This window comes from Anopheles gambiae, chromosome 2 (genome assembly GCF_943734735.2).
Source record: "Anopheles gambiae chromosome 2, idAnoGambNW_F1_1, whole genome shotgun sequence".
Classification (NCBI taxonomy): domain Eukaryota; kingdom Metazoa; phylum Arthropoda; class Insecta; order Diptera; family Culicidae; genus Anopheles; species Anopheles gambiae.
This window is the reverse complement of record NC_064601.1, coordinates 32860327-32888034: the sequence shown is the minus strand read 5'-3', so window position 1 is coordinate 32888034 and position 27708 is coordinate 32860327. Positions and strand designations below refer to the sequence as shown.

Below are 27708 nucleotides of genomic sequence, written 5' to 3'. Positions count from 1 at the left end.
ACCCGGAGTCATTCGGGTCGATTCGAAAGGTACAAGTAGGTTCAGTAGGTGCAACGACTCCGGTAGGTGCATGGAAGCATGTAGCGACTCCGAACCGTTGGTGCGGCGAGTTCGGGACGGGTCGGGTCAAGGTAGGTTCAATGCCCGACCCGAACTCGATGCACCAACGGGTTTGATTCCGACTCCGACCTAGCGCACCCGCTGCACCCACGGATCGGAATCGATTCCGACTGGCTCGCACTCGAATACGGGTCGGGTCGGGAAATTAATCGTTTGTCCTACCACTACACTACACAGCATTTCCTTCTTTGTTCCTTTGCATGAGCTTTTGAAAGCCAACACGTTTCAGGATATGGGTAGGTTTCGATTCCACTTACTCCTGGACTGGCATACGCTCAGTATCGGAACCGCAGCAGGTAACAGGGATACACCCAGGACTGGAACTTTTAAAAAGGATAGCTTCAGGAACTACATAAAATCGGTACCGTTCCAAGAAAGAAAGAAGTTTGGAACCTGGTTTGGAATTGGAGTTGTATCGTGTACAGTTTCTGAACCTTGAAGGGTGCAAAATGTCGGTACCGGGGTTATTTCAGAGTATGTGTCAGGGCCGGTAGTCTTAATTTCCTTAATCGGGATAGGTTCGGCATTAAAATTTAACAATCGGAAACATTAACACCTGCAATGTGAACAGGTTCGAGATCAGGATAGTAACTCGAATAGTGATCTGCGATCGATAATAACTGGTTGTTACATTCTTGTAATATTACACACTCTCACATTGGAATAAAGTTAACAAAACATGCATTTAAAGTAGAAAGTCTTGCATTTATTGCTTATTTTAAAGAATTAAATGTTTAAAATAAAAAAAAAAGTTTGTGTAGCTGAGATAAAAATCGATTTGTTTTAGGCGTTACTCATATAAAAAAAACTAGAATAATTACCATTTGTTAATGTCTATCCTCCGCACTATGGAATAATTTATCTAAAAAAAATGCACCCACACACATGCATACCGATTTACGTTTCACCTCCTCCACGCCCGGAAAGTCTCGTCGATCTACGGCCAGTGCTCGAGCCTCGGCTACTCCTCTCCACCACCGCCGGTGTCTTCTTTTCGCTCGACTCCCGCCCATCGGAAAGCCGCGCCCGTTTGGCGGCGGTCGAATTTCGGGACGATTTGCGTGCGGCACTCTCCTGCTCCTGCTTGCGAGCTGCGGCCCGCGCACCACGAGAAGCCTGCTTGTCAGCCGCGGCCGGCGCCGCCACCGCTGCCGTTGCCTCCTGTTTCTTGTTCGTTTTGGCACGGGGTGTTTTCAGCACAATTTTGGGTTGCTCCTCGAATGCTTCCTCCGTGTCTGTTGCCTCATCACTTGCCCCATTTTCCGACTCACTTGTGGTGCTGTCCTCCGATTCCATCTCTAACTCGTCCTCCTCCTCCTCGCCCTCCTCCTTCTCTTCCTCGTCATCATCTTCGCTTTCGTTGGTCGCTTCACCCGACGAGTCGTTGTCGGAGTCCAAATCGAGATCTTCGATGGTTTGTGTGCGCTTCCTAGAGACGATGCCCGCGTCGTCCGACGGGCGGCACATCTTACAGAACCAATCGCCCTCGGGGACCTTCTTCAGCTTCGGCTTGAGGCAGTACATGTGGCAGGCCCGGTTGCACTCGTCGCACAGCAGCGTCAGGTTGGCGTCACCCTTCCGTCGGCACACCATGCATACGGCCCGCTCGATCGAGCGCGACCAGTACAGCGCATCGTACAGTATGTGATAGTGGAGAAAGAGTTGCGAGTAGGAGGTCGCCCGCATCAGCGAACCTTCCCAATCGAGCAGCCGCTTTTGGCCGCGAAATTGCATCATCGCGACCGTATTCCGATCCTTGCAGCGTCCCTTCGGTCCGAACGGGTGGCGCAAGAACTTGGGCTCAATACTTTGCGCCACCTGGAGCAACGCGCAAGCCAACGAATGTACGGTGCGTTGGATTTCGTCCGAAGTTTCTGCCAGCGCCATGCCGTCTGTCCCATTTTCGGAGCGTTCCGCGCTATATAGGTCCGCGTAGCCCGGATCGCGTGCACGGTGCTTCGCCAAATCGATCTCGTCCGCCACCTCGGTCTCTTCCACGCCCGAATCTTCGCTGGAAGAGTCTTCCGCGTCCAACTTATCGTACATCTCCTCCAGCCGTTGGCGACGCCTTACGCCCCACTGCAGCTGGCCAGTGATCTGCGCATCGTACGAACGGTTCAGAATCGCGATACGCCACTTCTCAATACTGTTCACCTTCAGCTCGCCCAAGCAGCCGGCATGAATGCGTCCCTCCATGTCCAGCAGCTGGTCACGGAACATCATTTCCAGCGTTTCGTTCGTTACCGCTTCCGGTGGTACCGGTTCTGCGCTGCACTGCCGTCTGTGCTGTGCCCTGGCCGGAGCAGCTTCCGATGGCTGCCTGTGGGACAGGCTCTTGATCGGACACTTTTTCAACCGCTTGACTATACCATCGCGGTACTGTTCGAGCGTTTTGCGCAGCGACTTTTCCCGCAAGCCGCGCTCATTCAGGCTCGCAATCAGCGCATCCAACTCGTCGGCCGTTGCGTAGTAGCTCCAGGTTGTTCCGGGGGCCGTTTGACGACTTGCAATATGCACAGTACAATCCTCCGGATTGCCGGTACACATCAACAGCTCGCGGTTAGTGGGTGGTGCTGCCGGAGGAGGAACACTACTGTCCGGTTCATCGATTTCCATCTTGTTATCGGCTGTATCTTCCGCCACGGAAGCGTTTTCTCCTGCTTTAGCCAGCAAAAATGGGTTCTTTTTGCGCGCCTCCTCCTTTTCCTGCAGTGCAATGCCCCGCACCAGTAGCTGCACGCAAAGGTCCGAATCCTTCTGCTCCTGTCTGCCAGCGAGAACGCCGTCCAGCAAGCCGTCACTATTGCCAGCACACTTCAGGATCGCATAGGTGATGTACTTTTTGCGCAGCTTCGGATGACACGCCACCAGACCGGGCAGATGCGGGGTCACGCGCTCCGAGCAGCACCCTGCGAACGTTCCGTCGTGCTCCACAAACAACCCGGGCAGCGATTCAAACTTCCAGTAGTGGCGGAACGCACGATCCGACCCCAGATACACCTCGTACAGGCCGTAGCTTAGCGTCAGACCCTCGTAATGGTCCTGCAGTTCCGCCAGCTGTCTGCTCGCGTCCGCCTCAATCTGCGCCAGCTCTTCCTGCAGCTTCTGCTGCAACCGTGCGCGACCCTTCTCCACCTCGGCACTGTCGGCCGGCTGGTCGCCGACCATCATCAGCGAGGCCATCTCTCGCATCATGCCGTCCTGTGCCGCCTGCTTCAGCGAAGCGGTCCGCTTCGCTAGCTGTCGCTGTGCCGTCCGATTGCTATTGAACTTGGCGCGAGCTTCCCCGACCTTCTCTACCCGCTCCAGCACCTCGTCGAGCTGCAGCAGCTGGTGCACGAGAGCGCACAGAACCTGTAACACAATCGCGGTGGGCAGCTGAAAGACGGTGTGCGTTGTCAGGGTGCGCATTAGCTGCGGATGGTCGCGTATCAGCGTGAAGCACGCGTCGCCAAAATGGTTCGGCTGCCCGTACGCTACCAGGTGCAGCCGCAGTAGCTCGGTAACGGTGGTCGAATCCATGGGCAGATCGGTAAGCTTGGCGCCGAAATGTTTCCGGCACCACTTCACTACACGCAGCGTTGCGCATGGCAGGTTCGATTCTTCGGACGAATGTGACTCCTTCAACGCGGCAAACAGTGTGCACAGCAGTACCTGGAAGATGTCACTCAGCGGTCCATTCACTGCCCTGCTCAGCAGGGCCTGCTCGAGCTGCTCCATCGTGACACCGCCCGGGAACTTTTCCTCGATCGAGAGTATGTCGCCAAACTGGTGCAGAAACTCGAGAATGAACATGAAGCTCGGGAAATGTTCCGTACCGAGCTGCGTTTGCACCGGCCGTGCCGGGGGCAATACGCGCTGATCCATTAGCTCCTGGTCCTCGTGAATAGAGTCGTATTGCTTCTGCGCCATTGCCACGTACGAAAGCAGCAGCTTCCTTTCTGTCATTTTGCGTTCCTTTGCCAGTGCATTTCGCCGTTCCCTCTCCTCGGCGCGGGCATTCTTTTCGTCCAGCTTTTTCTTGCTCAACGCTTCCAACTCTTGCGGCGTGGCTTGCTGCATGTACTTCGCGATGCTTTGCTGTTTCTTGCCACCTGCATCCTTTAGGCCGCCTTCCTTCTTTCCCTTTGGTCCCTTTGGTTTGCCTTCCTTTGTTTTCACCTTCTTTTCACCGCCTGCTGCTGCTGCTTTTGCTGCTACTGCTCCCTTTTTCTTGCTCTCGCCCTTACCGGACATGGTCGTTTCTTTTGCAAGCAGCTTCTTCGACACCTCAAAGTCGGGCGTCTGACCGTAGAACACCTTATCGTCCGTGCAGCCCTTGGAGGTGACAAACTGTTCCAGCGATGCTTTCTTCACGCACAGCACCTGATCCGGCCCGAGCTCGACGTGCTGTTTGAGGAAGAGCTTGCACTTTTCCCGCGACAGACAGTTGCGCTCGCGGGTCACGGCATCACCCCGCACGGTGTAGCTGGCGGGCGTTTCGTCATCGCTGCCCACGATCTGGTACAGCAAGCGGGACGGATTTTGATGATCGCTCGGCAGCTCGCCGAGCACCACGCGCACGATCTTACCCTTCCGCACCGTTTCCGAGTCGGCCGCCTTGGTGTACACGGTTTCGCCCTTGAAGAACACGTCCTTCGCATACCCGTGCACATCGCTGGCGAGCTCGTGAATTGCGGTGCGCTTGGTGCGCGAGGCGATCAGCAGGATCGGACCCTTCAGTGCGGTGGGAAACGATTTGAGCGTTCGCTTGGCTGCTTTCTCACTCTCAAGGGCATCCGCGTACGTCAGATTGGATCGCCCCGTCATCGCGCAGCTCCACACGGTGGACGAGAGCAGCATCGTGCGGTTAAAGAAATCGTCGTAATCGCTGAACAGCTCACCCGTGGTCTCACACACGAACACCTCATCGCCGTCTTTGAGCCGCTCCTGGTCGGGGACCTTCTGGAGCGGTTTACGCTTCAGCAGCGGCATCGCGTCGTTTTGTTGTTTTGCTTTCGGGCCTTCCTGGCGAGATGCGTCCGAAAGGGGCTGCTGCAAAGAGGGCCGCACAAGCATTAAGGACAATGCTTCCGCATCTTGTGACGCTTGCCGTACTTACGCTACACTGTTGCCGGTGGGATACGCCAAAAAGCGCATAAATATGGGCAAACGGCACGCAGAAAACCGAAGCTTTGTTCGCTCGCGGGGTTGCAATTTGTTTGTGGCTTACGCGCTCAAAACCTGTACCTTGAGTGCGCTACATTTGCTTGGCGCCAACGATCTCGGCAGTTGACAGCTGGCAAACGTCTGACTGAGGGAGAGGCAATTTCGTTTTTTTTCCTGCGAATAAGACGTTTGAACGTCAAACCCAGCTGTCACGGCGTGATCTCGTGGTTTGAAACATTTGAAACGAGGCGTTAATAACTCATTGAAATAGGTCTGTTTTGATTAAATTAGAGCCGTTGAAACATGTAAATCTTTTCAAGAGAATCTTTTGTCACGTTCATTAATGGCAGATATTTAATATAAAATTAAGCTATCGATTCTTTACACTTAACCCAACCGGATTTCGTAGATTGTTTTCAAACAGCAGTTTAACCACATCAAGCAAAACCACTGTTTAACCTAATGATTAAATTATTACAAAAATCAATACAAATACAACGTAGTTTAGCCTTGGTTTCTGCTTAAAATATAAATATTATAGAAAATCCAATTCAGTGTCTTTGGTCAACTTCTTGTTGCCACCGTTGAGCACCCCTGCCAGCTAACATTTTTTTACAAAATCACCATGATTACAGCTGATTTGTTGTTTGTTTTCATATCCTGCGCCGCTATCATAGCAACCCGGCCACTAGCGGAAGGAATAGTTGGCGGTGCATCTGAAATCGACGCCGATTGCCGTACGGGTGAGGAAAGCTGTGCAAGAAGCAACCGTGACGCAAAATCGGACCACATCGAAGCCACACTTCAGCCGAAGATGTCGTCAAAATTGTTCATCTGTGATTTCGAAGTGTTTGGTATTGTACAGGGTAAGCTTGCATTGTTTAGAATGCACCAATGAACACCTTTTATTAAAACCCAATTTTCATTGTTCTAGGTGTGTTCTTCCGCAAGGTAAGTTGTACGAAAATAGACTGTGTGTTGCGGGGGCTAGTGTTATTTTAATCGCATGTTCGTCTCTTGAACCTTGCAGTTCACGCAAAAACAGGCATCAAGTCTGGGACTACGCGGCTGGTGCATGAACACACACGACGGCACCGTGAAGGGACAGCTCGAAGGCGAAGAGAAGCCGATGAACGAAATGTAAGCGTGGTCGACACGTCCCTAGCAACTGTCGCCAGTGTCTGTTTTATGCTTCTTGTTGATTCTTTCTTTGAAATCGCAGGAAACATTGGCTGCAAACGAAGGGGAGCCCATCCAGCCGTATCGACAAGGCGGTATTTAGCGTGCCCAAAGAGATTACCAGCTATTCGTTTAAAGATTTCTCGGTTCGTCGCTAGAGTGGTTTGGAGTAAACACAAACACACCACAACACCAGCAGGTGCGATATTTTATGCGTAGGAAGTATATTAGATGTATGCGTTTGCTTTAAGCAATAACATAAGGCCACAACGTACAAAAGGTACAAAAAGATACCGTGGAATGGAACCGCGGCCCTGAAAATATCGTTTCGCGCAACTTCTTCACGCTCCGAAAATCCTACAGTCCTCCTTTACCTAGCTAATAAATGCACTTTTGTTTTGTGAACGAGGTTCAGAATGGGAAGACAAAACCGCCACCAACTAGCATCTTCGCCTCGCTTACTGCTTGAAATCCTTCAGCGGGTAGTGCTCGCGGTGCTGCTCCACGTGCTCCTCCATCGCGCGCAGCTGCTCCTTCAGATGGGCCGGCATCTCCGCGTACACGTCCTGGAACATTTCACGCCAGTCCGGCTTCAGGATGCGCTCCGACTGGTTAATCTGCGACAGCACCTGCTTGCGCACCGACTTGACGAACTCGTTCTCCTTCGCCTCGTCGAACCAGCCGCGCCGCAGCATGTAGTGCTTCAGCTTCGCGATCGGATGCTCCACCGTGTTCCAGACCTCCAGCTCCTCCGCCGGCCGGTACGCGGTACTGTCGTCCGACGTGGAATGGTGCCCAATGCGGTACGCCATCGCCTCCAGCACGATCGGTTTGTTCTCGCGCAGCACGTACTCGCGGGCCAGCTTGGTCGCGTTGTACGTGGCAAACACGTCCGTGCCGTCGAAGCGCAGGGCCGCCATCCCGTACCCGGCGGCCCGTCCCGCAATACCATCCCCCCGGTACTGTTCCTTTGAGGGCGTCGAAATGGCAAACCCATTGTTGCGGCAGAAAAATATCACCGGACTGTCGAGCGTGGCCGCAAAATTGAACGCCGCATGGGTGTCGCCCTCGGAAGCGGCACCCTCCCCAAAGTACGTGATCACGCAGCGCTGATTGTTCGGCTGCAGCTTGAAGGCGTAGGCCGCACCGGCCGCCTGCGGAATTTGCGTGCCCAGCGGGGACGAGATGGTGACAAAGTTGAGCTTGCGCGACCCATAATGGACCGGCATCTGGCGACCCTTGCCCTGATCTTCCGCATTGCCGTAGCACTGGTTGATAAAGTCCGAAATGGTGAAGCCGCGCCAGACGAGCACACCCGCCTCACGGTACTGGCCGTAAACCCAGTCCTCCGGACTGAGGGCGGCCGCCGATCCAATGTGGCTGGCCTCCTCGCCGAAGTTGGTCATGTAGAAGGAAATGCGCCCCTGGCGCTGGGATTCGTACAGAATCTTGTCCATCGTGTTCAGCAGCACCATGTCGCGGAACATCTTCTGCACGGTCGCCTGCTCGAGGTTCGGCTCCTGCGACGGATCGTCGATCACACCCTCGCTGTTCATCACGCGATAGATCGGGATCGGTTCGATGCTTTCGGGCAGTGCCAGCTTCGGCTTCGTCACGAACGAAGCTTCCAGGGCGCCGGGGAACTTTGCGTGCAGCGAGCTGGGCCCGCTCGCGCCCTGTTGCTGTGAGGCGGCATCGGACGAAAGGCACTGGTGGGCAGAAAGGACGGGGAAGGAAGGAGGTTGGAGTGAATATTTTGTTGCAGCTCGGTGGATGTGTGCTGATGCATGCAGAACCAGGTTCCGCCATGGTTATCGCGTGCTCGTCACCTACCTTAACCACGGCCCGGGATGGGGGCCGAGCGAGCGGGCTACGTCTTGCCAAAACAGTACCCAAAGTACGAAGGAGTGACATTTTTGCTGCAAAAGAAGCACACCAAATTACCGACGGTGAAAAAAAGCACGATGATGCGGGAAAGGCGCGATTCCTTCCCGGGTTGATTACGTCAAAACCCGTGCCTGGAACGGGGCACAACCACCTGTATTTGCTGCTGCTGTTGACAGGGACGATAAGGTCTTGGGAGCTGCGGTGTGTTGCTGCGTTCGTGTACGACAAGCGAGATGTTTGTGCGATTAATTCAGCCGAATGTGCGAGCTGATACGACGTAACTATTTAATTGACGGAACAGAGCCCTACGCACACAGCCCCAACGACAGCACTGCTGGAAATTGCATGTTCCATCAAAACATTACCAAAGGGGGGGGATGATCACACGCACACACTTGCACGACGAAAAAAACAGATGATCAGACTATTGGTTCGGTTCTTTCTATGAGAAACAATCTCAACTTTGGAGATAGAAACAATGCAAAAAAAAACGTAAAAATGCGAATTTGTTGCTAATATTTCAAACCGTGTCGATGAGGAAATTAAAAAAAGGTCCAAATTTGATTACGAATTCACGAAACGTCTTGTTGTCATTCTGACAGCAGCTGTCAAACTATGTTTCCTCAACCCCAAACAAACCAGCACAGTCAACATACGCGCTGCCGTGTAGGAGGTTCGTAGATTTGCGTTTAATTTAATTGATGTTTTCTATGGTTTCTTTAGTAGCTGGCGTTATGCAGCACACATAAAGTGCTTCAATAAACCCCAGAAATTAAGACAAATATGAAGTACAGCACAGAAGTGAGGCTGCAAAACCCGTCAAAGCTGTTGCCTTTCTGTTGTGTTTAACTGTACTGTTTCTTCGTTCAATCGAAAAGGGAATCGTTTTCGTTTAGTTACTCTTTTAAATGTATTGCTCCGATTGCCTCTACAATGTTCTATTGCTCTAATGCTCCAATACTAAACAGCAATATCAACACCACACCTAGCAGCATGGCGTCACCGTCCCAAAGCAGCCCGGCTACGGCAGCCACAGCGAACGCGATCGGCGGAAGCTCCAGTGCCAAGATTTCCTCCGGGGGCAGCTCTGCGGCCGGCACAACGTCCGCGTCGGGCAGCGGTGGGACGGACAGCGCAACGCAGCTGCTAACGAAGCCGCGGCTGCAGGAGCTGGTGCGCGAAATCGATCCGACCGAGCAGCTGGACGAGGAGGTGGAAGAGCTGTTGCTACAGATAGCGGACGATTTCGTCGAGAACACCGTGAACGCAGCGTGCCTGCTGGCCAAACATCGCAAGGTGCCGAAGGTGGAAGTGCGAGACGTGCAATTGCATCTGGGTAAGAAGCTAGCTCGAAAAAGGGCAAAACTCGATAACGAATGTTGCCTTCCCCCGTTACAGAACGCAACTGGAACATGTGGATACCGGGCTTCGGTACGGACGAGCTGAGACCCTACAAGCGAGCGACCGTGACCGAGGCACACAAACAGCGGTTGGCGCTCATAAGGAAAGCTATCAAGAAGTATTAGCACATCCGTTTGCCCCTAGCCGATACTTTAGAGTAATAGTAATAATCATACCTACCGCAATTCATCCTTTCTGTACTGACTGGCACACGCTCATGTCCGCGCGCGCACGCCATCTTTCACGATGTAACAAATCCCACAAAAATAAACTAAACTGCTACTAAACTTACTTACGACACAAACGCTGAAAGACGCTTTTATTGCTCCGTCGTCGCTAAAGTTACAGCTCAGTTTTGCGTTCGATTTTCACCAGCTCCACCTCGAAGATGAGCACCGAGTTGGGGGGAATCTTTTCACCGGCCCCACGCTCCCCGTAGCCCAGCTCCGGTGGGATGACGAGCTTGCGCTTCTCGCCTTCGCACATGCCGAGCAGCCCCTGGTCCCAGCCCTTGATCACCTGGCCCATGCCAAGCGTGAAGGTGAGCGGGTTGCCCCGCGGAATGCTGCTGTCGAACTCGGTGCCATCCTCAAGCGTACCCTGGAAGGAGATATGCGGGGTAATCGAAGGAACCGTCGTTAGGTGTGCTGGATCGCCTGATCGGGTCTTAGAGATGCAGGGTGAAGTGCACTTTACTAGCCCCTTACCGTGTAATGCATGTGCACCAGGTCGCCCTTCTTCGTGCGCACGGTGCAGTTTTCGACGCGTTTCTTTACGCCAATCTTTAGCTTGGCTTCGGCATGGACGCTTTGGGCTAGTGCCAAACCGGCCAAGCAGAGGAGAAATAGATGCGAACGTTGCATTTCCGGTCCTCAAAATGTCCACACGCAGACGAGGAGATTAATTTTATGGCTAGCCGGCTTTATTTACACCACGTAATTGCTGGGAGGGCGTCTTTATCCTACTCTTTTCTGGGAGTCGTTTGTTGACTTTCCTGTGCGATGCGAATGACAGCTGCGGAGCAACAACAAAAAAGGGAAGAAGAAAGCTGCCATCGACAGTGCCGGACGTATGAGTAGGTGAGAATAATTAAATTCATTCAACAGGATTTTTTTTTCCACCGCTCGATAAGGTATTTATATGTTTCTTTCAAATAGCTCGAAAAGTTCACTACTCATCTCACTTCCAGCAACCGATTTGTAATGCTTTATTACTGTTCTCTTGTGTATTTTTTTTTATACCAAATATTACAACTAGCATCACTTTTGTATGTGTTTCCGCTTCTCGTTTACTTCAATTCCCACTGTAAATTTCATACTTCAACCGCTTCTATTATACTGTTTCGCTCCGTTTTCTCGATCGAATAAAAATAAACATATATCAATTGTGCAAAAATTAGCCCACCGGATGCAACGACGGCGACCGTCGCGCGGTTGCTAACTAAATCACTACACCAACGGTACGTGGACAACAGGATTTGCGTACTGATTACCGCACGATAGTTCTACTACTAAGGATAGTATAGTATAGAGGATGGATAAGAGGGGTGGCTTTTTTTTTGGGGGGGACGGTGGCGGTTGCCACCAGCAACATTTTGGCGTAATTTTACAACGCACACTTTTAACACCTTCTTCTTCTTCTTCTTCTTCTTCTTGGCGTAACGACCTACGCGGCCATGCCGGCCAATACAGGGGTTCGGGAATTATTGAGTACCACGCAGAAGGAGTCCTTGCTACGGGGTCTTTTTAACACACCTTATCGTATCCCACTAATCACGTTTAATTATTGTGCGCCGAACATGTCAAGGGAGAACAGGAGAGATACGGCGGTTGTTCCTTAAATCTCCGGCATAATTTTTTCGCGAAGATTAACTGTAAAGCTATTGTTGCCGTTTTGCGGGTCGTTGGTGTGGGGTGGCCTGGCTACTGCTGCTGCTGATGCTGCTGCTAGTGGCTAAATCCATAAGTAACGATAGCTCTACGTCCTTATTTTCCTACGACACTTTCCACACAGAGCGCCACAGAGCTCCCGATAAATAATGCGTGCACCGGACTTTTCCCTGTGCTTGCCTTGTTCCTACGGATTCAACCTCTGGTTTTCTAACCTTTTTCAAATATATTTTGGTGTCTGTGTGTTTGTGTGATGCAAACGAAAGTGTGTATGTGTGCTTCTTAAAAGTCTACCGATCTCCGCTGCAAGATGAAATTAAAATCAATCAACTTTACAATACACAACCCAATGAAACGTTTTGGAATCGCGTTTGGTTTTGCCTGTCCTCGTTTTCGTGTGTTAAATGGGTGTGTTTTTGTGAAGTTTTCTTTTTTTTACACAAAAGTGCGTTTAAAAACATTTAAAGGAACGACAGAGAAACGTAGCTGAAGGCACTAATCCTCTTATCAAAACCATAGAAAGCGCCAATTACGCAACATGCACTTGACAGGCGGGCATGTGGTCTCTTCTGTTGGTTGCTTCTCTACTTTAATACGGTTAGGATAACATGCTCCTAAAAATAGTGCACTTCCTGTACTGTCCCCTGATTCTGCCTTCACTGCTCACTCCGATGTACAACCATTTTGCTCGGTTTTGCAAAAAAAAACACCCGAGAGCGGGCCGATAAATAGTTATTTTCTTTTAGTTTCTATCTTTTCTTTAACAGGCGATCTGATTTATAATTAATCTTCTACCACGGAATGTGTTGGGTCGTGGGTGTGTATCAATGCACGAGTAGAGTCATTTACCTATGGCTTTCCGTTTTGCGTATTTGCGCATTACCAGTGGGAACCGGCCAGCTCCAGCTTGGGACATGGGAATCATGCCAAACACATTTAAACACATCCGTGCGTCCACCAGCGTGGGCACCAAAAATTACAAAAAAGGCATTAAGATTGCCTTAATCTCAAACAAAACAAAAAAACCGCTTCGTGCAGGTATACGTGCCACAATGTTGTCGCGGAGTTGCATGTCCTACTCGTGTTCCAGTATTGTTCCGCAGCATAGGGGGGGGGAGGCGCATTAATCGACGCCGGCAAAACCTTGGCTGCCCTCGATTGCGCTGATTAGCTTTTCCTTTAGCTGGGCGTAGCTCTCGTACGGCGGCAGATCCAACCGGTTGAAGCTGCGAATAGAGAACAACGTTAGCGTCACATTGTGCTGAATTGTGCAACCAAGAGGGGGAGAAACTGTGCACCGCACTCTACTTACCAGGTATGGGCGCGCGGGAAATTGTTCACCGTGCCCCACTTCTCGATCGTAAACAGCTGCGGCCCGTTCGAGCCGTACAGCTCCTTGAACCCGTTCATGGGGACGCGCGACGTGCCGGTCACGAACTGCAGCAGCCGGGATCGCATTTCATTGTTGAAGGACAGAACGGCGCGCCAGAACCACTGCACCACCGCATGGTTCGCGTAGTAGTCGCCCTTGTACATCGTGTTCTTCTTCCAGTCGTTCACGTCGATGCTCTGGATGCCGCACATCAGCAGCTCCAGCTCGTTCTCGTCGAAAATCTTGAGCAAATGCAGCGGCACCAGCGAGCTGACGCCCTCCAGGAACGCTTGCATCTGGTCCTTGACGCGCGCCTCGAACCGCCAGTCGATCACGAGCCGAATGTACTCGTCCTTGTTCTCGTTGCTCACCTCCAGATCGGCCCCGTTTGGTTTCAGCTCGCGCTGGTTCGTCGTGCCGAAACTTTCCTCGTCCACGCTGAACGTAAGCATCAGCGTGCTGGGATCGTTCTCCTTGATGTAGAGCAGCGAGTTGTAGTACTCCGTGTCGACCGCCTCCATGTCCTTCAGGTCGATCGACTTCTGCAGCATCATCTTGTAGAACGGTCGGATGAAGAACGCATCCAGCAGCTTGCCGTGGTAGATTGCCATGCCCGCAATGCGCCCGATAAACCTGGAAAAGCGCATCGAATAACAAATTGATTAGACCGCGCGTTGCAGGGCTAGGATTCTTATCTTTCTCTCTCGCTCTCTCTTACCGGAAGTAGTTCAAATGCTCCTCATTGCACAGCCCACTGTTGGGGTTGATCTGCAGTGTGTAGTTGTCCATCGCCGAGTACTCAAACAGGCCGTAGTACGGGTTGAACATCTCCTTCGACAGCAGGTAGAACCACTCGCGCGCCAGCCCCCCATAATCCAGCCCCGTCTCGCCCTCGAACTCGACCCACAGCTTCGTCTTGAGCAGGTCGAGCCGCGTGACCGAGTTGATGACGCGATACGAATCCTCCAGTATGGACGCCCGCCGCACCTTGATGTCGATCTTATTTGGCACGTTGCTCGGTTTCTGCAGCTGGCTCTTGAAGTACTCGTACTTCTGCTTGTAGTCGCGCGAGTACGGTACCGCCTGGCCAGCGATCTTTGGATTGGACAGCCGCGGATCGTCCCACTGCGTCGTGCGCGTGTTGTGATCGATGAAGAACGTACGCCCGTCGCTGTGCACCCGCTCCTCCCAGCCCTCCGGCAGTGGTCCCAGGTTGTCGTCCGAGGAGCGCGAATCGCCCCGGCTGCCGTGGCCGCTGCCGGCGGTCGATCCAGCACCGCCGCCCGCAACCCCGTCGGACCCGGCGGCGCTCGGTATCGTGCTGGCCAGGCCGGTGCGCGGATCGACCCACGAGGTGGTTTTGTTAATGTGATCGATAAAGAACAGCCGCCCGTTCGACGCTACCTGGACGGCCCAGCCGGGCGGTAGGCCGGTCGCGTTCGGCTGTGCCGCCGGTGCCGGAGTCGTTGGATGACTCGGCGACGTCGGCTGTACGGCCACCGCAGTGTCCGGTCGGTTGGGCGTCGTCGCTGCGGTTTGTTCACTACCGATGGAAGACGTTGCAGTTTCACTGACCTGCGGGGGAAGGGGAGACCCGAGATTGCCGGGAGAAAGTGAGTACGTGGTGTACTTGTGCTTGCTGCGTAAAAATGTGTCATTTTCCCACATTTTCCACGATTGCATGCAATACAGGATTTAACAGGAGTTCCCATAGCTGTGGGACACTTTGTTGACTCTTTCCTATATGAAAAGAGCTTAATGTAATGGGAATTTAGCTCTACAGCACTCTTGTTACACAAAACCAATAGGAATTTCCAAGGAGCCTGTCCAGAAAGTGTACCATAGAGTCCAATTTCCATAATATGAAGTTCACATCCCATAAAAAAGTGTCGAGGAAGTGTTCCACAACTATGAGAACCCCTGGAAACCTCTGTAAGTGTGTAACGAAATAAAAACGGCTAAGTAACTTCCACCCCTCCCTAGTGCTCCCCAAACGTGTATAGCGTGTAGCGAGTATGAGAAAACAATCTGGATGATGATGATGATGATGATACATACACAACCCGTAACCATGGTAAATGATCAAGTGTGAAATAACTGAACAAAGTTACAGGAAGACCGTCACCTAGGTCCCGTATATCTCCCTACCACCTTCAGCACGGGATTAGAAGGATGGTAACAGAGAGAGAGAGAGAGAATATTGTTGAGAAGAAGACAGATAGAGAGGATGAATAGGATATGGAGGTAGTAGAGTTAATCTATGTACGAAACGCACGCTACACTGCAACCGTTAGTAATTTTGACATGCGAGCTCTACCTTCATTGCGATCGTTTCTGGCCGCAAACTACGCTCACCACTACTCCACAGTACATGAAATCAGTATCGAATCGGATGGTTAAAGGTAAGGGTTAAGCTGTAGTAGCGACTAGCTAAGCAGCGGTAGCAGAAAGAGGACGCGCTATGAGGGTTATGAAATGAGGGTTATTAAAGAGGGTTAAACAGCAAGAAACGGGGCGAGATTGCACACTGGCAGCTCGTTGGTGAGCGATGCAACAAACAAAGTTAGAAACCAGCCGGAGACGCTTTGCACCCTCCACTGGCGCACAACAAAAGGAGTAAAAAAAGAAACGGAACATTCAACAAACCTCCCGTGGAACAGTGGACGGGGCGCCGCCTTCCGCACTTCCATTGACCGGCGCGCTTGCGTTTGGCTGTTCGTCGTCAGCCGTTGCGATAGGTGCGGACGGACCAGGCGTGGTGTCTCCCGCTTCGCCGCTGCTTGCTTCGATCGCGGTCGCCTGTGCACTTTCGCTGCTGCCGGGTGACGATCGGCGTCGCTGGCTCGGTACCGGCGTGCCGACGGGACTGGCGCGGGCCGACGACGCTGACGAGCCGCCGCCGCCGCCTCCGGGTGGGGGCGGAGGTGCCGGACGTATCGGACGTATCGACGTACCGCCCGCCCCACTGCTAGCAATCGAAGCGACCGAGGGCGATGGCGACAGCCCGACCGTCGGTTCCGCGTCATCGCCGCGCGGTGCACTGGCAGGACGTTCCGGAGTGGCCACAAAGGCTCCACCGTCGCCGGACTGCGCCATCAGCGTAGATAGGAGTGGGTGGTCGGCTGCGAGCACCATCGGTGAGCCGATACCGGGGGCACCCGACCTATTCCCGACCGCCGCCGCGGTGGTGTCGCCATTTTCCGAAGTAATACTGACAGTGTCGGCCTTGAATAGGGAGAGCGGGGTAAATATAAACACGGGATGGGCGTACAGGTGGAATAAACGAGATGCGAGATGCGGATTGAATGCGTGTGGGAATTACACAAGATGGACGCGGCGAGAGAGACAGGGGTTCGCCGGACAAGTCGCGCAGCGCGTGGCGATACTGACGTGGTACAAAAAACAAACGTTTGTGGCAGTAGGACGCGCAATGGAAGAATGTTCGGCCCTGTCGATGGACATTTAAGCATGTCTCGATGTCTTGTTTTTCAAAAGCAATGTTTTTTTTTGTGATTTTGGTCACATTTATATGTAGATTCGTGGATAAAACTCTGCACCACATGAGATATGACTACATATTAGGAAGAGACAAGAATGATTTTCAAACTGTACCCACTTTTGGTACGTGTCCGATAAATACAAACATTTCAGCACAGCCAAATTAGCGAAAGGATCAAAAACCAGAAACAAAACATCTCACCTAAAAAAAAACTCCTTGCGCATAAAAACAAACCCCCCGGAATATGATGATCCTGTGTACACAACCCACTCAGGACAAGTGGTCTTACCATGCTCGTGTTGTTGCTACCGCTGCCTCCATTGTCGGGATCGTTGCTGATGTGGAAGCGGCGCTGGAACGCGGCCACCATCTCGTTCAGCCCGGGCTGGGACGGGCCAATGGTGGGCCGCTCCCACTGCGTGGTGCGCGCGATATGGTTCACGTAGTACATCCGGCCGACCGGATCCTGCCGCACCTCCCAGCCGGGCGGCAGCGCATCGTTCGGCTGCGCCGTCAGCGATGCCAACTGGTGCAGCCGGTGCTGCGGATGCTGCGGATGGTTCAGGGGCAGCTGCTGCTGCGGGTACAGGCCGGCGTTACGGTGCGCGGCCAGCGGTGTGCTCGTGGCCGATGCCCGATTGCTACCGCCGATCGCCGAGCGGGTGCGCCCGATCGCCGGATCGTCGTCGCGCATGATCGCGTGGTACAGCTCGAGCGTGCCGCGCACCTTCGTGCTGACGCGCAGGCTGGACTGGCGCTTGGCTCGCAGCGTGTACCGCTGCGGGGCGATCGTGCGCTGGTCGCTCTCGTGAGGCAAATTGATCAGCGTCAGATCGACTAGCCCCATGAAGCCGTCGCGCGTCAGCCGATTCTCGTCGAACACCTGAAACACCAGCTTGTGCTCGTTCGGTTTGACGCGAAACACAAACTCCTCGTTCCAGACCGGGTTCAGCGTCTGCGGGGGGAGGAGGAAGGCAAAGGGGTGCGATTAGATGTGGTTAGGGAGGATGGGGGGGGGATGGGGGAGGGGGAAGGGATTTGAGAATCGGGGCCAGGATTACTACCTACCCTTCGTTTCGTTTTCGTCACCATGTGGTCCACGTTGACGTCGCCGGTGATGGTGTTCTGCTCAATCTTCACGTAAGGATCGCTGTAGCCAAAGATGTCCTTCTTGGCCAGCCCGCTCGCCCCCAGGACCCGGATGCGCACGTAGCATACATCTTCCTCGTTCTGTGCGATTTGTTGTTCGATCAGTAGCATCAACGGCATCACCAACACCAGCAACGATTGATGATGCAACAGGGTCGGCCCGATAGAAGGTCCGAGAAAAGGTAGAGACAGAGAGAAAGAAAGTACATTAGCAAACTCATATTTCTGGAGGATGAAAGTCACAAATAAAAGTCACAGCATTCCCGGAGATACGACGGAGAGGGATTGATTTGCAAAAAAGAAAAGAAAAAAGAAACTAATCAATAAAAACGCACAACCACACAAGTGCACTGGCAGATTTCATTAATCACGCGCGCGCGTTTCCGCTGCTGCTTCCCTTGCTTATCAAGCAAATCCCTCTCGGCACGACCAAAATAATCACAATCTGCGAATATGGTGGAAAATTGTGCTATAACCCATCCAGCCTGGGGGGGGAGTAGAAAGAATCTAATTTCACAATCAATGCCTACCAAGTTGATCAACATCCCGGTTCGCGTCATTTCGTTCGATTTGTTGGTTGCCGCGGGGAACCTCCCTTCAGAACACTATAACCCCCTCCCCTTAGGTCACTCCGATTCGCTTCCTTTCGCTTCTCTATCGTTTTTGGTCGCACTTAATTTTGAGTCACTGAAATGTTTACCCCATCGGGGTCACTTTCCTTCGCCTCCTTCTCAAAGAACACAATTATACAGGGGGGCGCGTGCAGCTTCGCTGCAAACCAAACGGAAAACGCAATTTTTCCACCCGGATGAAACACAACTGGCAGCCAGTTTTGCAACAAGCAGCAGCAAAACCCGCGGTAACATCTGCTCGCAACCATGTACACGCACCCGACTCAGCCCTCCGACTCTTCGACGCACACACAATCGCCGCCACAAACGACTCTCACTGCACACTTGCGGACTTTTGGTAGTGTGCGAGCGTTGGAGCCTGACCGAGGCCGCCTGACCGACCGACCGACCGACCGAACGTGCACACTGTGTTGTGTGTGGTGCTATTTCTGGTTCTACTACACAGTACTCTGCCTTGCTGTCTATCGCTCAACCGGGCCTGTAAGTGTGTGCGCGGTTGGTGGTGGCGATACTGGTCGTGGTACATTACACGCAGAGGATATCGTAGCAGGCGTCGTTGTTGTCGTCGCTGCCGGGTGCTGAGAGGGTGCTGTCTGCTGGGGTGGCTTGCCTAGATCAGTGTTGGTGAGAGCGTCCCTACTTAGAGCGGTCCCTTTAGTCGCTGCGTGTGCGTTTTACTCAACTCGCCCCGTGACAAATGAACGTAGCTGTAGAGGAGAGAAGGTAGCGGCTGGGCTAAGGGTGTCCATCCAAATCCATCCACTACATGCTAAGGACGTGAAGCAAGAGATTCGAGCGATCACACATACTAGCTCTACGAGAGGTTTTTTTTTTGCACCGAAACCCCTCTCTGCCATCGACGCTTATCACCGATAGTGAATGGCAGATAAGGGCAGCGTGACAAGGGAATACACTTGTCCGCCTTTCCTTCACACCCGGCTACCCATACTGTACAGCGCAACTTGTGTATGTATCCTGCGTCATCAACTGCTCACCGCCAACACCGGAAAGGGTTGCCGCCACACTACTGTGTTCAAGCCAGCAGCTACTGGTAGCCCAAAACAAGTTGCTCGCATGCCACTCTGCTACAGTGGCCCTTGCCACGCTGACTCACAGCCACGATAAACGCCGTTTATCGTGTATCGGCGTTGATTTGGAAATTAAGCCACCCGGGATTAAACGTGGTGGGAAAATCCCATCTCACATCAGCTCTTGGCTTTGTGGCAAGATAAGTCAAGAGAAGAGCAGCACGGGGGAAGAATCGATTCTGCGTGGCAGCATATCAGTGTGCGTGCGTGTGTCTTTGAATCGGGATTAAGGGAGAGAACAAAAAAAAGATAGCCCAGTTGAGCTACGGCTCCCGTTAACGTGGGTGCCGTGTCTTGTGATGTACAACGATTTGGACATTTGAAAACGTAAACCTGCCAAAGTGTTTGTTGGACGACGGGGTAAATATTTGCACACAAACGCTCCAAAAGTCTCTTCCTAGATATTGATGGGGAACGTAACAAGAGAGATAGAGAGAGAGAAACAGCGAGCTGAAGTTTGTGAGTGTGTATAAATATATCACAAATTAGTATTTCACGGTGTGGAACAGGTGACAACCAGTTTCCGTGCGAGCGACCGTGAGCATTATTAGCGCACCACGCACCGCCAGTTGGTGTGTAGCTTCGCGCCGGCAACGATCGCGGAAATACCCAATAATATCTCCAATGTGTTGGTTCGAATTAGAAGCGTGCCGGTGTGAGAGTGTTAGAGTGTTAGAGCATCATTTTTCTAATCCAAAATTCTGTACCGGCAACGACATTTTAGCCTGCCAAATTGTACCTAAGAAGATTGGGACGGAAGAATTGTTTGTTAGGCATACTGAAGCAGCACAGTGCAACGAGAAAGGGCAAAAGTTACAGAAAAAAATTAAAATTAATTTAACTAAAAAAGGATTCACAACCCTCCATGTGCCCATCTATGTTCCGACTATCAGTGTGTGCTAAAAGTTCTGAGCGAGTGATAAGGTTTGACAGCAGATGCATTTCGAATGATCGTAAATCCCGTTGTCAACCTAAATCGATGCCCTTCCATTTCTACGCCTGCTAAGTGGTCGAAAAGGCAAAGCGCGAACCTAACTTTGGCAAACATTGAATTGCCTCCAATGACGTCAGTTGTGAAAGTGCTTCCATTATCAATCAATTCAATTGTGCCAATAGCTCTCTTGCTCTACCAAACTTCCCATCGGCTTATCGGTTTACAAATTAGTGATAACGATTTTCGCATCATCAGCATTTTTGCACCAAACAGATACGGCTTTGGTTCAAAATGGTTGTGTCAAATGGTCCCAATAAGCCGCATAAATGATTGCCTTTCTCTTGTGTCACTTTGTGTTTTGTTTTGTGCCACCACCCGACAGTCCATTGTCCCCTTCCCGTAGATCCCTCCGTTCGCTAGCAGTAAGCTAACATACGTTCGTCCACGTGAGAGATGATACTGACAACAATCGTTTCCCGTTCTGCACACCTTCCTTTTCCCACACGCACATCACGCTGAAGTGCTTCATCCGCTGGGCGAGCAGTGCCGACCGACCGAACCGTTCGGTGTGTGTTCCTCCCCGTGAACCGTAACATCCATCCAGCGGGGCTATCTTATCAGTGCATCCACCACCAGGGCTATCATCATTCTCCCAACAGCTTTAGATAGTGTCCACCTGAAGCAGTGTGTGTGTTTGTTTTTTTTTTTTTGCTCTTCTGCTACTACTTGCCGTAATGCGACACACGTTTCAAAATTCATCCCCACCGGGATTGCAACACGGGGAAAAACGGGAAACGATGTCGTCCCCTTTGTGCGATGAAAAAAGCCGTCAACGACTCGCCTGCCGGAAGCGATGTGCTAGAAGAGGCCGTTTCTTTTGCAGCATCAGCGTCTTTTGTGAAAATGTCCTCGGTCGGGAACAATCAACCCGTCGCGAACGGACCAACACACCCTTAAAAGCCCACCCTCCCCCTTCCTCTACTTACAGCGGTAAAGAGTGATCCTCGGGGCGTGTGGGACGACAGGGCCGGGCTCGAGCCGTAGCTCGAGTTGCCCACGGACTGGGCCCTTCGCCGCGGTGGTCGCTGCGGTGTCATGACGTTTAACCCGATAGTCTGCGCCAGACCGGAACCGGACGGTGACGGACCGTGCGGCGATAGTAGTAGTAGCGTCGTCTGAATGCTGCTCTGGGCTGCGATCGCATGCCCGTCCTGGGTGGAGTGTTTTACGCCGCCACCACCAGCTGCACCACGGTATTGTTGCGCCGGACGATACGGTTGGATGGATTAGTCATCGAGCGAAGTGCGGCAGTGCGGCGGAACGGGTTTGCGCTGCACTGGAACAGGGGGGAACACGGGGAGGGGTTTGCACATGCCACTACCCCGCTCATGCACGCTTCACACTGGGTGCTGGGGGGTGCATCCCACGACAGAGTTTTGCACCGACAAATGGGGTGGGAGAGCTGTACTCGCCCGATTATGCACTTACGCGGTCCGCTCCACGACCTTTTCCCCCCGCTACTCCCTAGAACAATGCTTTTGTACTGCGTAGCCTTTTGCTTTGCCTGATGGTGCTAGGGGCTAATGTTGGTGGCCGAATCTTGCGAACACGCACGACCCTTTTTTTCTCACTCAGCCTGCTGCGCGTGCAATGAATCACGAGAAATTACACAGAATAGCATCCGCTCAGGTTGTGCCCGTGGGGGAGGAGCCCGAGATGCATCGCACGATGCTGCAAGGAGACGGACACCACACGCACCCGATCAATGCACCGGAAACGAAAACTGCTACGAAATTCCCCCACCGTGGCCCGAGCGGTGGTATGTGGGGCTAATTTCTTTATGTTCTTCCACACTTTGGTCCCGTTCCGCACGATGTTCTTTCGATCGCAGTTTTTTTTGTCTCCTCTCCTCCGCTGCGTAGTGTTGACAGCTGATGCGAAACATAGCCGGCCAAGGTTGCTGCACATAGAGCACGCGTGGATGCTGTTTTTGGCACGAACGTCTAGTGGAGTGTTGCAGGGAGGTAATGCAATTATGAAAATGTGTGTAACAAATTATTATTCAGTTTTTCCGCTCATTTGATAATGATTTTTGCACACAATTTGAAACAAATGTAAATGTTTATACGAATCAGACGTTAGGACACCTTTGCCTCTCCGTATACCTTGGTACCCCCGCATCGACACGAAATGTCATGTTTGTTTACATCGCTCGCGAACAGTCTCTATTCGTCTTTCAACTGTTGATCGCGCTGCACGGGACTACAACACTCATTCAAACTGCAAAGCAAACGAAATGGAAGGAATTCTAACGAAAACCGAAAAGCTGCTGCACTCCTATCTGCAAGATCGGGGCCACACACCCGTCATAAAACTGCTGGACAAAAACCTCTGCCAGATGGGCGATCTGCTCGTGCAGAGCAAAGCCGACAGCGCGCTGACACTGGACGAGCAGGCCCTGCTTACCGCGAGCAGGGAGTGGCCCCTGCCGTTCGGTGCCATTTCCATCGCCAATAACGTGGCGCACATTTGGTTCGATCGGGTCGCCGCATTTCGGGCCACGCTGGTCGAGAAAGAATGGCAAGCCGATGCTCGTGCACCGACCGCCGGCACCATCTACATCGAAGCACCGACCAGCAAAGAGTGGACCACCATGTCGCTGACGGAATTCCGGGCCGACATGCTGCGAACGGTGGTGAAAAATTGTTTCCAGCACGCCGGATACACCGTGGTCCAGACGGGCGAGGAGCAGCTGGCCGATTGCCCGACCGCGAACGCTACACGCGTGAAGATTGTGCAGCAAAAGAGCAAAGCGGTGCCGGAGCAGTGTATCGAGCTGCTGTGCGGCAGCGTGCTGACGGGCAGCGAGATACAGAACGCGGCCCAGTACATCGGTCTGCGCGCGAATGACATGCAGCTTATCGCGCAGCACCGGTACGGGTTGCGGCTGCCGGATGTGAGCAAACTGCAGCGGCTCGTGTCGAGCCTCGGGCGGTCGGCGGCCATGGTCGACATGCTGCACACCAGACACACGCACGTGATCGACATGCGCAGCCAGCAGGGCATACTGCGCAACCAGTGCTCGTCGAAGGGCGCCTCCTTCATCATGTACAATTACGCCCGGCTGGCGTCGATCCTGCGCAAGCACACCGAGCTGGTGGAGCAGGGCGCCGGCACTGCCATACCGCCGGTGGCCGACATTGACTTCTCGCTGCTGACCGACCCGGACGAGTGGCTGCTGCTGTACGCGTACCTGATGCGCTTCCCGCACACGATCCAGCAGACGATCGGGTACGGCCAGCCGGACGGACGGATCGCACCGTACCACCTGCTAAACTTTACGCTGTGCCTGATCAAGTGCCTGAGCAAGTATTACCGCAGGGTTAGAATCTTAACGGAGAACAGACCACGGCTGCAACCGGTCATGCTGGCCAGACTGTACCTCATCCGCTCGCTGTTCGATATGCTGCGGGTCATACTGAACATACTGGATTTGGAGCCCGTCGAGGAGATGTAGAAACGCGTTGTGCACGTTCGTTGAGGCGTGGGAGGAGAAGAACTACTATTTACCAGCTCGCAGGAGCGCCCTATTTTAAGCTTGACTGTTGTTACAATCGACATTGTGTATATTTTGAAAAAAAAAAAAAAATGTCTCAAAGAATCAGCCATACGAATGAGATGATGGCACTGCTTACGGTGTCGACACCATACTTTTTTTTCAATAAAATTGGAAAAAATCAAAAAAAGAATGCATTTTATAAATCGCGCCTTATCTGATGTCTGACAATAGAAAGAAAGTCCGTTGCTGTAGTGTGCGCAGTACAAATCGAGCACGAAACGTTTCTTTCGCGCTAAGTAAATCAATTCCATGGTTTGCTGTGTTTTGCCGGGAGGTTATGTGGGGGGTTTGGTTTGCCTTGTTTATTGCAGAAGAATTTTCACTCGAGTCTATTTTACGTTTGTGGTCGGAGCATTTCAGTTTTCTTTTTGCATTTCTAATCGGAACAGGATGATTCGGAATTTAAATGTCTCTTCCATTGGTGTAGGAGCTGGTAGGTGTTGTACCTTTTTTGATAGAAGACGTAAATAAACCGGAAATAAAAGTGTTGTTCTCCGCATGGAAACGGAAACGCTGTCTATAAATCTCTCTCGCTCACTGTCTCTCTCTTTCTCCCTCTTTCTATCTTGTCATGGGTGCCCGTCCGTCATCTTACTCGTCCTTTCGTCGGTGGATCGGAATGACAAACTTGTCGAACGGGCTTTTGTACGTGATGCCGGCACGGCGGAAGATTTGATTCGGGATGCCCAGGTTGCACAGGTACAACCGCCCGCAGGCATCGTTCTGGTCGATGCCGTCCAGCGGTAGGATGGGCAGTATCGAACATTTGATCGAGACACCCTCGAGACCGGCCCCGGGCGGATCGATCGCTAGCACCGGCGCCCGGCTGTAGCTGATCCATTTGCGCAGCTGATCGGTCAGCCGCGGGTTCTGCACCGAGGCGATCACGAGATCGCACGGAGGTAGAGCTGTTGCCGAGGGGGGAGGGGAAGAAAAGAGAGAAAGAAAAGTAAGTAAGTATTTATCGATCTTTTTTGTTGTTGTTTTCGAACACCGCAACAAACGCTTACTATTAACATCAACGGAAATTTTGTTGCCCGTCGCCATGTACAGCGGAACCTCCGAGCTGTTCTGCGTCGCTTCCGTCAGCGAGCACAGGTAGACGACCGTCTCCAGCCCGTGGCTGGCCAGCTGCCGGGCAGTGGATATGCCAACCTCGTCCAGCTTGCCCTCGCACACGATCACAATCTTTGGCCACTGGTGCTGGTTGTTGGGCGTCAGGCGCCTCGATCCACCGAGCAGCTGGAGCGCCAGCTCGGTTGCACCACGGGCCAGGAAGTCGTGCTGCCGCTCCCGCGACAGTCCCATGCTGACCGCGTACTCCTCGACGGTGTGGCGCAGCGTGGCCGGTATCGACGGTATGACCAGCCCTTCGTCCGTCACGTACTCCTGCGCGTCGCGGGACGCCACACGCTGAACCACGATCTGCCGGTACTGGGCCGGTGTCGACACGAGCACATTCTCATCGTGCCGGTACTTGGTTTTGGCGGCCGAGCTGGGCGCATTGCGCTGCCGGGCGGCCGCCTCGGACGCCTTCGTCTGGTGCGCGTCGATTTCGTTCCAGATCGCCTGCTTGTCGAACAGGGCCAGATTCTTCTCGAAATCAAAGTCTCCCTCCATCTCGAGCGGATCGTCGTCCGGCGAGCCGAACGTGCTGTCCTTGGCCAGATTCTTCCGGCTGCGGGACGTCTTCCCGTTGCCGTTGCCACCGTTCTTCTTCGCGCTACCGTCCACGTGCGGTAGCGATTGGCTGACGGTGGCCACCGGCCGCCCATTGCCGAACGATCCGACGAAGCCGCCGGTGAACGACGAAGCCATGTGGTTCTGGGCGCTGCCGTTGTTAATGTCGATCGGGTGGCTGCTGGCGGTGCTTTTGCCCTGCCCGACGACGGGTTGCGTCGTGTTGTTCGGTGTGTTTGCATACTTGCTTTGAGCGGGTGATTTGGTGGCCAGCTTGAATGCGCTGCCGGTGCCGTTCTGGAACTGTTGCTGCTGCTGCTGCTGCTGCTGCTGCTGATGTTGCTTGCCATTATTCATCAGCTTCAGCCCATCGTACTGGTCGTCCAGCGAGGTGACCATGCCCGAGTTGGCGGCCACCGTGGCCACCGGTTTCGACGGAATGCTGGGCACGTTGCTGCACGAGATCAGATCCAGCTTGGCAATGTCGACCGCACTGAGCGTCACCTCCACATTGTTCTTCTTGAGCGGTATCCCGTTCCGGACCGCTTTCGTGATGACCACGACGGACGGCGTGACGCGTTTGATGATACCCTGGAAGATGCCGATATCGTTCCGGCAGTGTATCGACACCGACTTGCCCACCCATTTGTCGGCCATTTTCGTGGTCGGTTTCCTGTTCGGGATGTTAATGTTCAGTTCGCTTACTTTGGACACAATGCAGTTGTTGGCGTCCTTTGTCGCCGAAAACAATGCGCGCACGGTGTTGCGAGGAAAAGCTGACACAAAACGCGTGAATATTGCGCGGGGTCACACGTAGGTCGCGGCGTCACAGTATTGGTAAAACGTACAGTTTAAGGTAAAAACACAAATGAATGAATGAAAGTAAACAAAAAAATAACTAAAACTAATCTTCACACATTTTCTACGCTCATCCACACCACAAAAGAATACTGTTCGGGAAAAAAGGTGGCAAGCTCGGAGCTTGTTGGTACACAACAAATGTTCGCGAATGTGTTCCTCTGCTTCACTTCTCTTCCTTCCGCTGTCCTTCCTAACACCCAAAGTGTGTTGCCGAGTCGCCCAGAACGCATACACCCCTTTTTTCCTTCGCGTTTTTCGCGTGATGGGGAAGGAAGGGGGGATGCACGGTGGAAACCGTTTTGCTCTTTGTTACAATCGTTCGTCCATAGAATTCACAACAGGGATTGAAATTGTTTCTTTTCAAAGTTATATCCACTTTTTCGCGTCACTGCTCTAGTCACATCATCACACTGTTTTCTTGTGTGCGAACTGTCCTGCTTCTTCCTTTTGTTTGTGCAAGTGAAGGCCCGTTTATACGGGCTGACGTTTGGCAAGTGTCAAATTTTATTGGAATTATAGGAAGCCGTATTTGGGTTATGAGTAATTTAATCATAGTAACCTATGAATTTGTGTAGTTATAAGTTTTTGTATGAAATGCAATTCATTCTGTTTCTAGCCGTACACCAAGCTGGTTGACTTCACTACTTCCAATAAATTTTAATAATTCAAAAGTACAATTATAATTATGAAAATTGACCGAAGTCATTGCAAAATTTAAAACTTTTCATAAGTGTAAAATGAAAAAGCTTAAAATTGAATAAATCAAAAAGCCTAAAGTGCTTTTTGATGGGCAAAGATTGAAGTGGTTCCATGTAAACTCTCTTTAAGGCAGTACCCAAGTGGCTGCTCGAATGAATTCGAGCACGAACTTCAGACTGTCCAGGCAAATTGTCAAGCTCCTGCGAAATCTTAAATTTGAAAATGAAGTTCTGACAAAAGTAGCAATTGGATGTTTGTCATATTTATTCAATTCACAATATCTACTTTTTTGGGCTGTGTCCTTCAAAATTTTTGCACATCATGAGCACGTGGCTGATGTTTCAGACACTACAATTTGCTCAATTCAACGAAGCACTCAAAATCTGTGCAAATCCATTCCTCGGCGGGTTATTGATTCGAGTGGCTCAATACACAATTTCATTAAAGTGCCATGGACTGGGCAATGTTAAATTATTATTTTTATTATTTCGCCATTATATTCATAATAAATATTGATATGACAGAATGTCCAAAAATCATGGCCCAGCATG

At 52.2% G+C, this 27708-nt stretch overlaps 8 protein-coding genes across 14 annotated transcripts; 3 read left to right on the top strand and 5 right to left on the bottom strand.

Annotated features, from left to right (window-relative positions):
* Positions 1-804: 804 nt before the first annotated feature.
* LOC4576902 (bromodomain adjacent to zinc finger domain protein 1A) lies at positions 805-5406 on the bottom strand. Of its 2 annotated transcripts, none has more exons than XM_061648982.1 (2): positions 5222-5406; positions 805-5154 (listed from the first exon to the last, which is right to left on the bottom strand). In XM_061648982.1, exon 2 carries the CDS (start codon positions 5092-5094, stop codon positions 1018-1020), a length of 4077 nt encoding a protein of 1358 aa, XP_061504966.1. In that variant the 5' UTR covers positions 5095-5154; positions 5222-5406; the 3' UTR covers positions 805-1017. The 2 variants fall into 2 exon arrangements, with proteins under 2 accessions (XP_061504966.1, XP_003436402.2); XM_003436354.2 differs by having other exon boundaries at positions 805-5151; positions 5222-5391.
* A 469-nt stretch (positions 5407-5875) lies between these two features.
* Positions 5876-6768, top strand: LOC133392007 (acylphosphatase-2-like). Its single transcript, XM_061649740.1, has 4 exons — positions 5876-6134; positions 6203-6219; positions 6299-6408; positions 6491-6768. Exons 1-4 carry the CDS (start codon positions 5894-5896, stop codon positions 6603-6605), a joined length of 483 nt encoding a protein of 160 aa, XP_061505724.1. The 5' UTR covers positions 5876-5893; the 3' UTR covers positions 6606-6768.
* Positions 6648-8726, bottom strand: LOC1273808 (2-oxoisovalerate dehydrogenase subunit alpha, mitochondrial). 3 transcript variants are annotated; one of them, XM_061649739.1, is made up of 3 exons: positions 8452-8726; positions 8281-8366; positions 6648-8156 (listed from the first exon to the last, which is right to left on the bottom strand). In XM_061649739.1, exons 2-3 carry the CDS (start codon positions 8359-8361, stop codon positions 6906-6908), a joined length of 1332 nt encoding a protein of 443 aa, XP_061505723.1. In that variant the 5' UTR covers positions 8362-8366; positions 8452-8726; the 3' UTR covers positions 6648-6905. The 3 variants fall into 3 exon arrangements, with proteins under 3 accessions (XP_061505723.1, XP_061505722.1, XP_312823.6); XM_061649738.1 differs by having other exon boundaries at positions 8483-8726; XM_312823.6 differs by having other exon boundaries at positions 8486-8726.
* Positions 8727-8884: 158 nt separating this feature from the next.
* On the top strand, positions 8885-10026 carry LOC1273807 (transcription initiation factor TFIID subunit 12). Its single transcript, XM_312822.6, has 3 exons — positions 8885-9007; positions 9303-9670; positions 9733-10026. The coding sequence occupies exons 2-3, from the start codon at positions 9328-9330 to the stop codon at positions 9858-9860; spliced, it is 471 nt and encodes a 156-aa protein (XP_312822.5). The 5' UTR covers positions 8885-9007; positions 9303-9327; the 3' UTR covers positions 9861-10026.
* Positions 10024-10768, bottom strand: LOC1273806 (peptidyl-prolyl cis-trans isomerase FKBP2). Its single transcript, XM_312821.5, has 2 exons — positions 10443-10768; positions 10024-10335 (listed from the first exon to the last, which is right to left on the bottom strand). Exons 1-2 carry the CDS (start codon positions 10596-10598, stop codon positions 10078-10080), a joined length of 414 nt encoding a protein of 137 aa, XP_312821.5. The 5' UTR covers positions 10599-10768; the 3' UTR covers positions 10024-10077.
* A 150-nt stretch (positions 10769-10918) lies between these two features.
* LOC1273805 (E3 ubiquitin-protein ligase Nedd-4) lies at positions 10919-22226 on the bottom strand. Of its 4 annotated transcripts, none has more exons than XM_061649733.1 (7): positions 21285-22226; positions 17564-17725; positions 16785-17450; positions 15643-16221; positions 13715-14571; positions 12937-13629; positions 10919-12850 (listed from the first exon to the last, which is right to left on the bottom strand). In XM_061649733.1, exons 1-7 carry the CDS (start codon positions 21393-21395, stop codon positions 12748-12750), a joined length of 3171 nt encoding a protein of 1056 aa, XP_061505717.1. In that variant the 5' UTR covers positions 21396-22226; the 3' UTR covers positions 10919-12747. The 4 variants fall into 4 exon arrangements, with proteins under 4 accessions (XP_061505717.1, XP_061505718.1, XP_061505719.1 ...); XM_061649734.1 differs by lacking the exon at positions 21285-22226 and adding an exon at positions 18175-20879; XM_061649735.1 differs by lacking the exon at positions 15643-16221.
* Positions 22227-22403: 177 nt separating this feature from the next.
* On the top strand, positions 22404-24060 carry LOC1273804 (DALR anticodon-binding domain-containing protein 3). Its single transcript, XM_312818.5, has one exon. The coding sequence runs from the start codon at positions 22595-22597 to the stop codon at positions 23813-23815; it is 1221 nt and encodes a 406-aa protein (XP_312818.5). The 5' UTR covers positions 22404-22594; the 3' UTR covers positions 23816-24060.
* A 110-nt stretch (positions 24061-24170) lies between these two features.
* LOC1273803 (enhancer of mRNA-decapping protein 3) lies at positions 24171-26915 on the bottom strand. The gene is made up of 2 exons (XM_312817.5): positions 24928-26915; positions 24171-24825 (listed from the first exon to the last, which is right to left on the bottom strand). Exons 1-2 carry the CDS (start codon positions 26252-26254, stop codon positions 24509-24511), a joined length of 1644 nt encoding a protein of 547 aa, XP_312817.5. The 5' UTR covers positions 26255-26915; the 3' UTR covers positions 24171-24508.
* Positions 26916-27708: the final 793 nt, after the last annotated feature.

Coding starts and splice junctions, on each gene's coding strand:
- LOC4576902 (XM_061648982.1), bottom strand. CDS start 5,094: ATGCCGCTGCTGAAGCGTAAACCGCTCCAGAAGGTCCCCGACCAGGAG.
- LOC133392007 (XM_061649740.1), top strand. CDS start 5,894: ATGATTACAGCTGATTTGTTGTTTGTTTTCATATCCTGCGCCGCTATC. Junction 6,409..6,490: donor GAGAAGCCGATGAACGAAAT/GTAAGCGTGGTC, acceptor TTGAAATCGCAG/GAAACATTGGCTGCAAACGA.
- LOC1273808 (XM_061649739.1), bottom strand. CDS start 8,361: ATGTCACTCCTTCGTACTTTGGGTACTGTTTTGGCAAGACGTAGCCCG. Junction 8,157..8,280: donor CATCCCGGGCCGTGGTTAAG/GTAGGTGACGAG, acceptor TCTGCCCACCAG/TGCCTTTCGTCCGATGCCGC.
- LOC1273807 (XM_312822.6), top strand. CDS start 9,328: ATGGCGTCACCGTCCCAAAGCAGCCCGGCTACGGCAGCCACAGCGAAC. Junction 9,671..9,732: donor AGACGTGCAATTGCATCTGG/GTAAGAAGCTAG, acceptor CCCCCGTTACAG/AACGCAACTGGAACATGTGG.
- LOC1273806 (XM_312821.5), bottom strand. CDS start 10,598: ATGCAACGTTCGCATCTATTTCTCCTCTGCTTGGCCGGTTTGGCACTA. Junction 10,336..10,442: donor TGGTGCACATGCATTACACG/GTAAGGGGCTAG, acceptor ATCTCCTTCCAG/GGTACGCTTGAGGATGGCAC.
- LOC1273805 (XM_061649733.1), bottom strand. CDS start 21,395: ATGACACCGCAGCGACCACCGCGGCGAAGGGCCCAGTCCGTGGGCAAC. Junction 16,222..16,784: donor GTAGCAACAACACGAGCATG/GTAAGACCACTT, acceptor TCCCTATTCAAG/GCCGACACTGTCAGTATTAC. Junction 14,572..15,642: donor CGTCCACTGTTCCACGGGAG/GTTTGTTGAATG, acceptor CTTCCCCCGCAG/GTCAGTGAAACTGCAACGTC.
- LOC1273804 (XM_312818.5), top strand. CDS start 22,595: ATGGAAGGAATTCTAACGAAAACCGAAAAGCTGCTGCACTCCTATCTG.
- LOC1273803 (XM_312817.5), bottom strand. CDS start 26,254: ATGGCCGACAAATGGGTGGGCAAGTCGGTGTCGATACACTGCCGGAAC. Junction 24,826..24,927: donor AATTTCCGTTGATGTTAATA/GTAAGCGTTTGT, acceptor CCTCGGCAACAG/CTCTACCTCCGTGCGATCTC.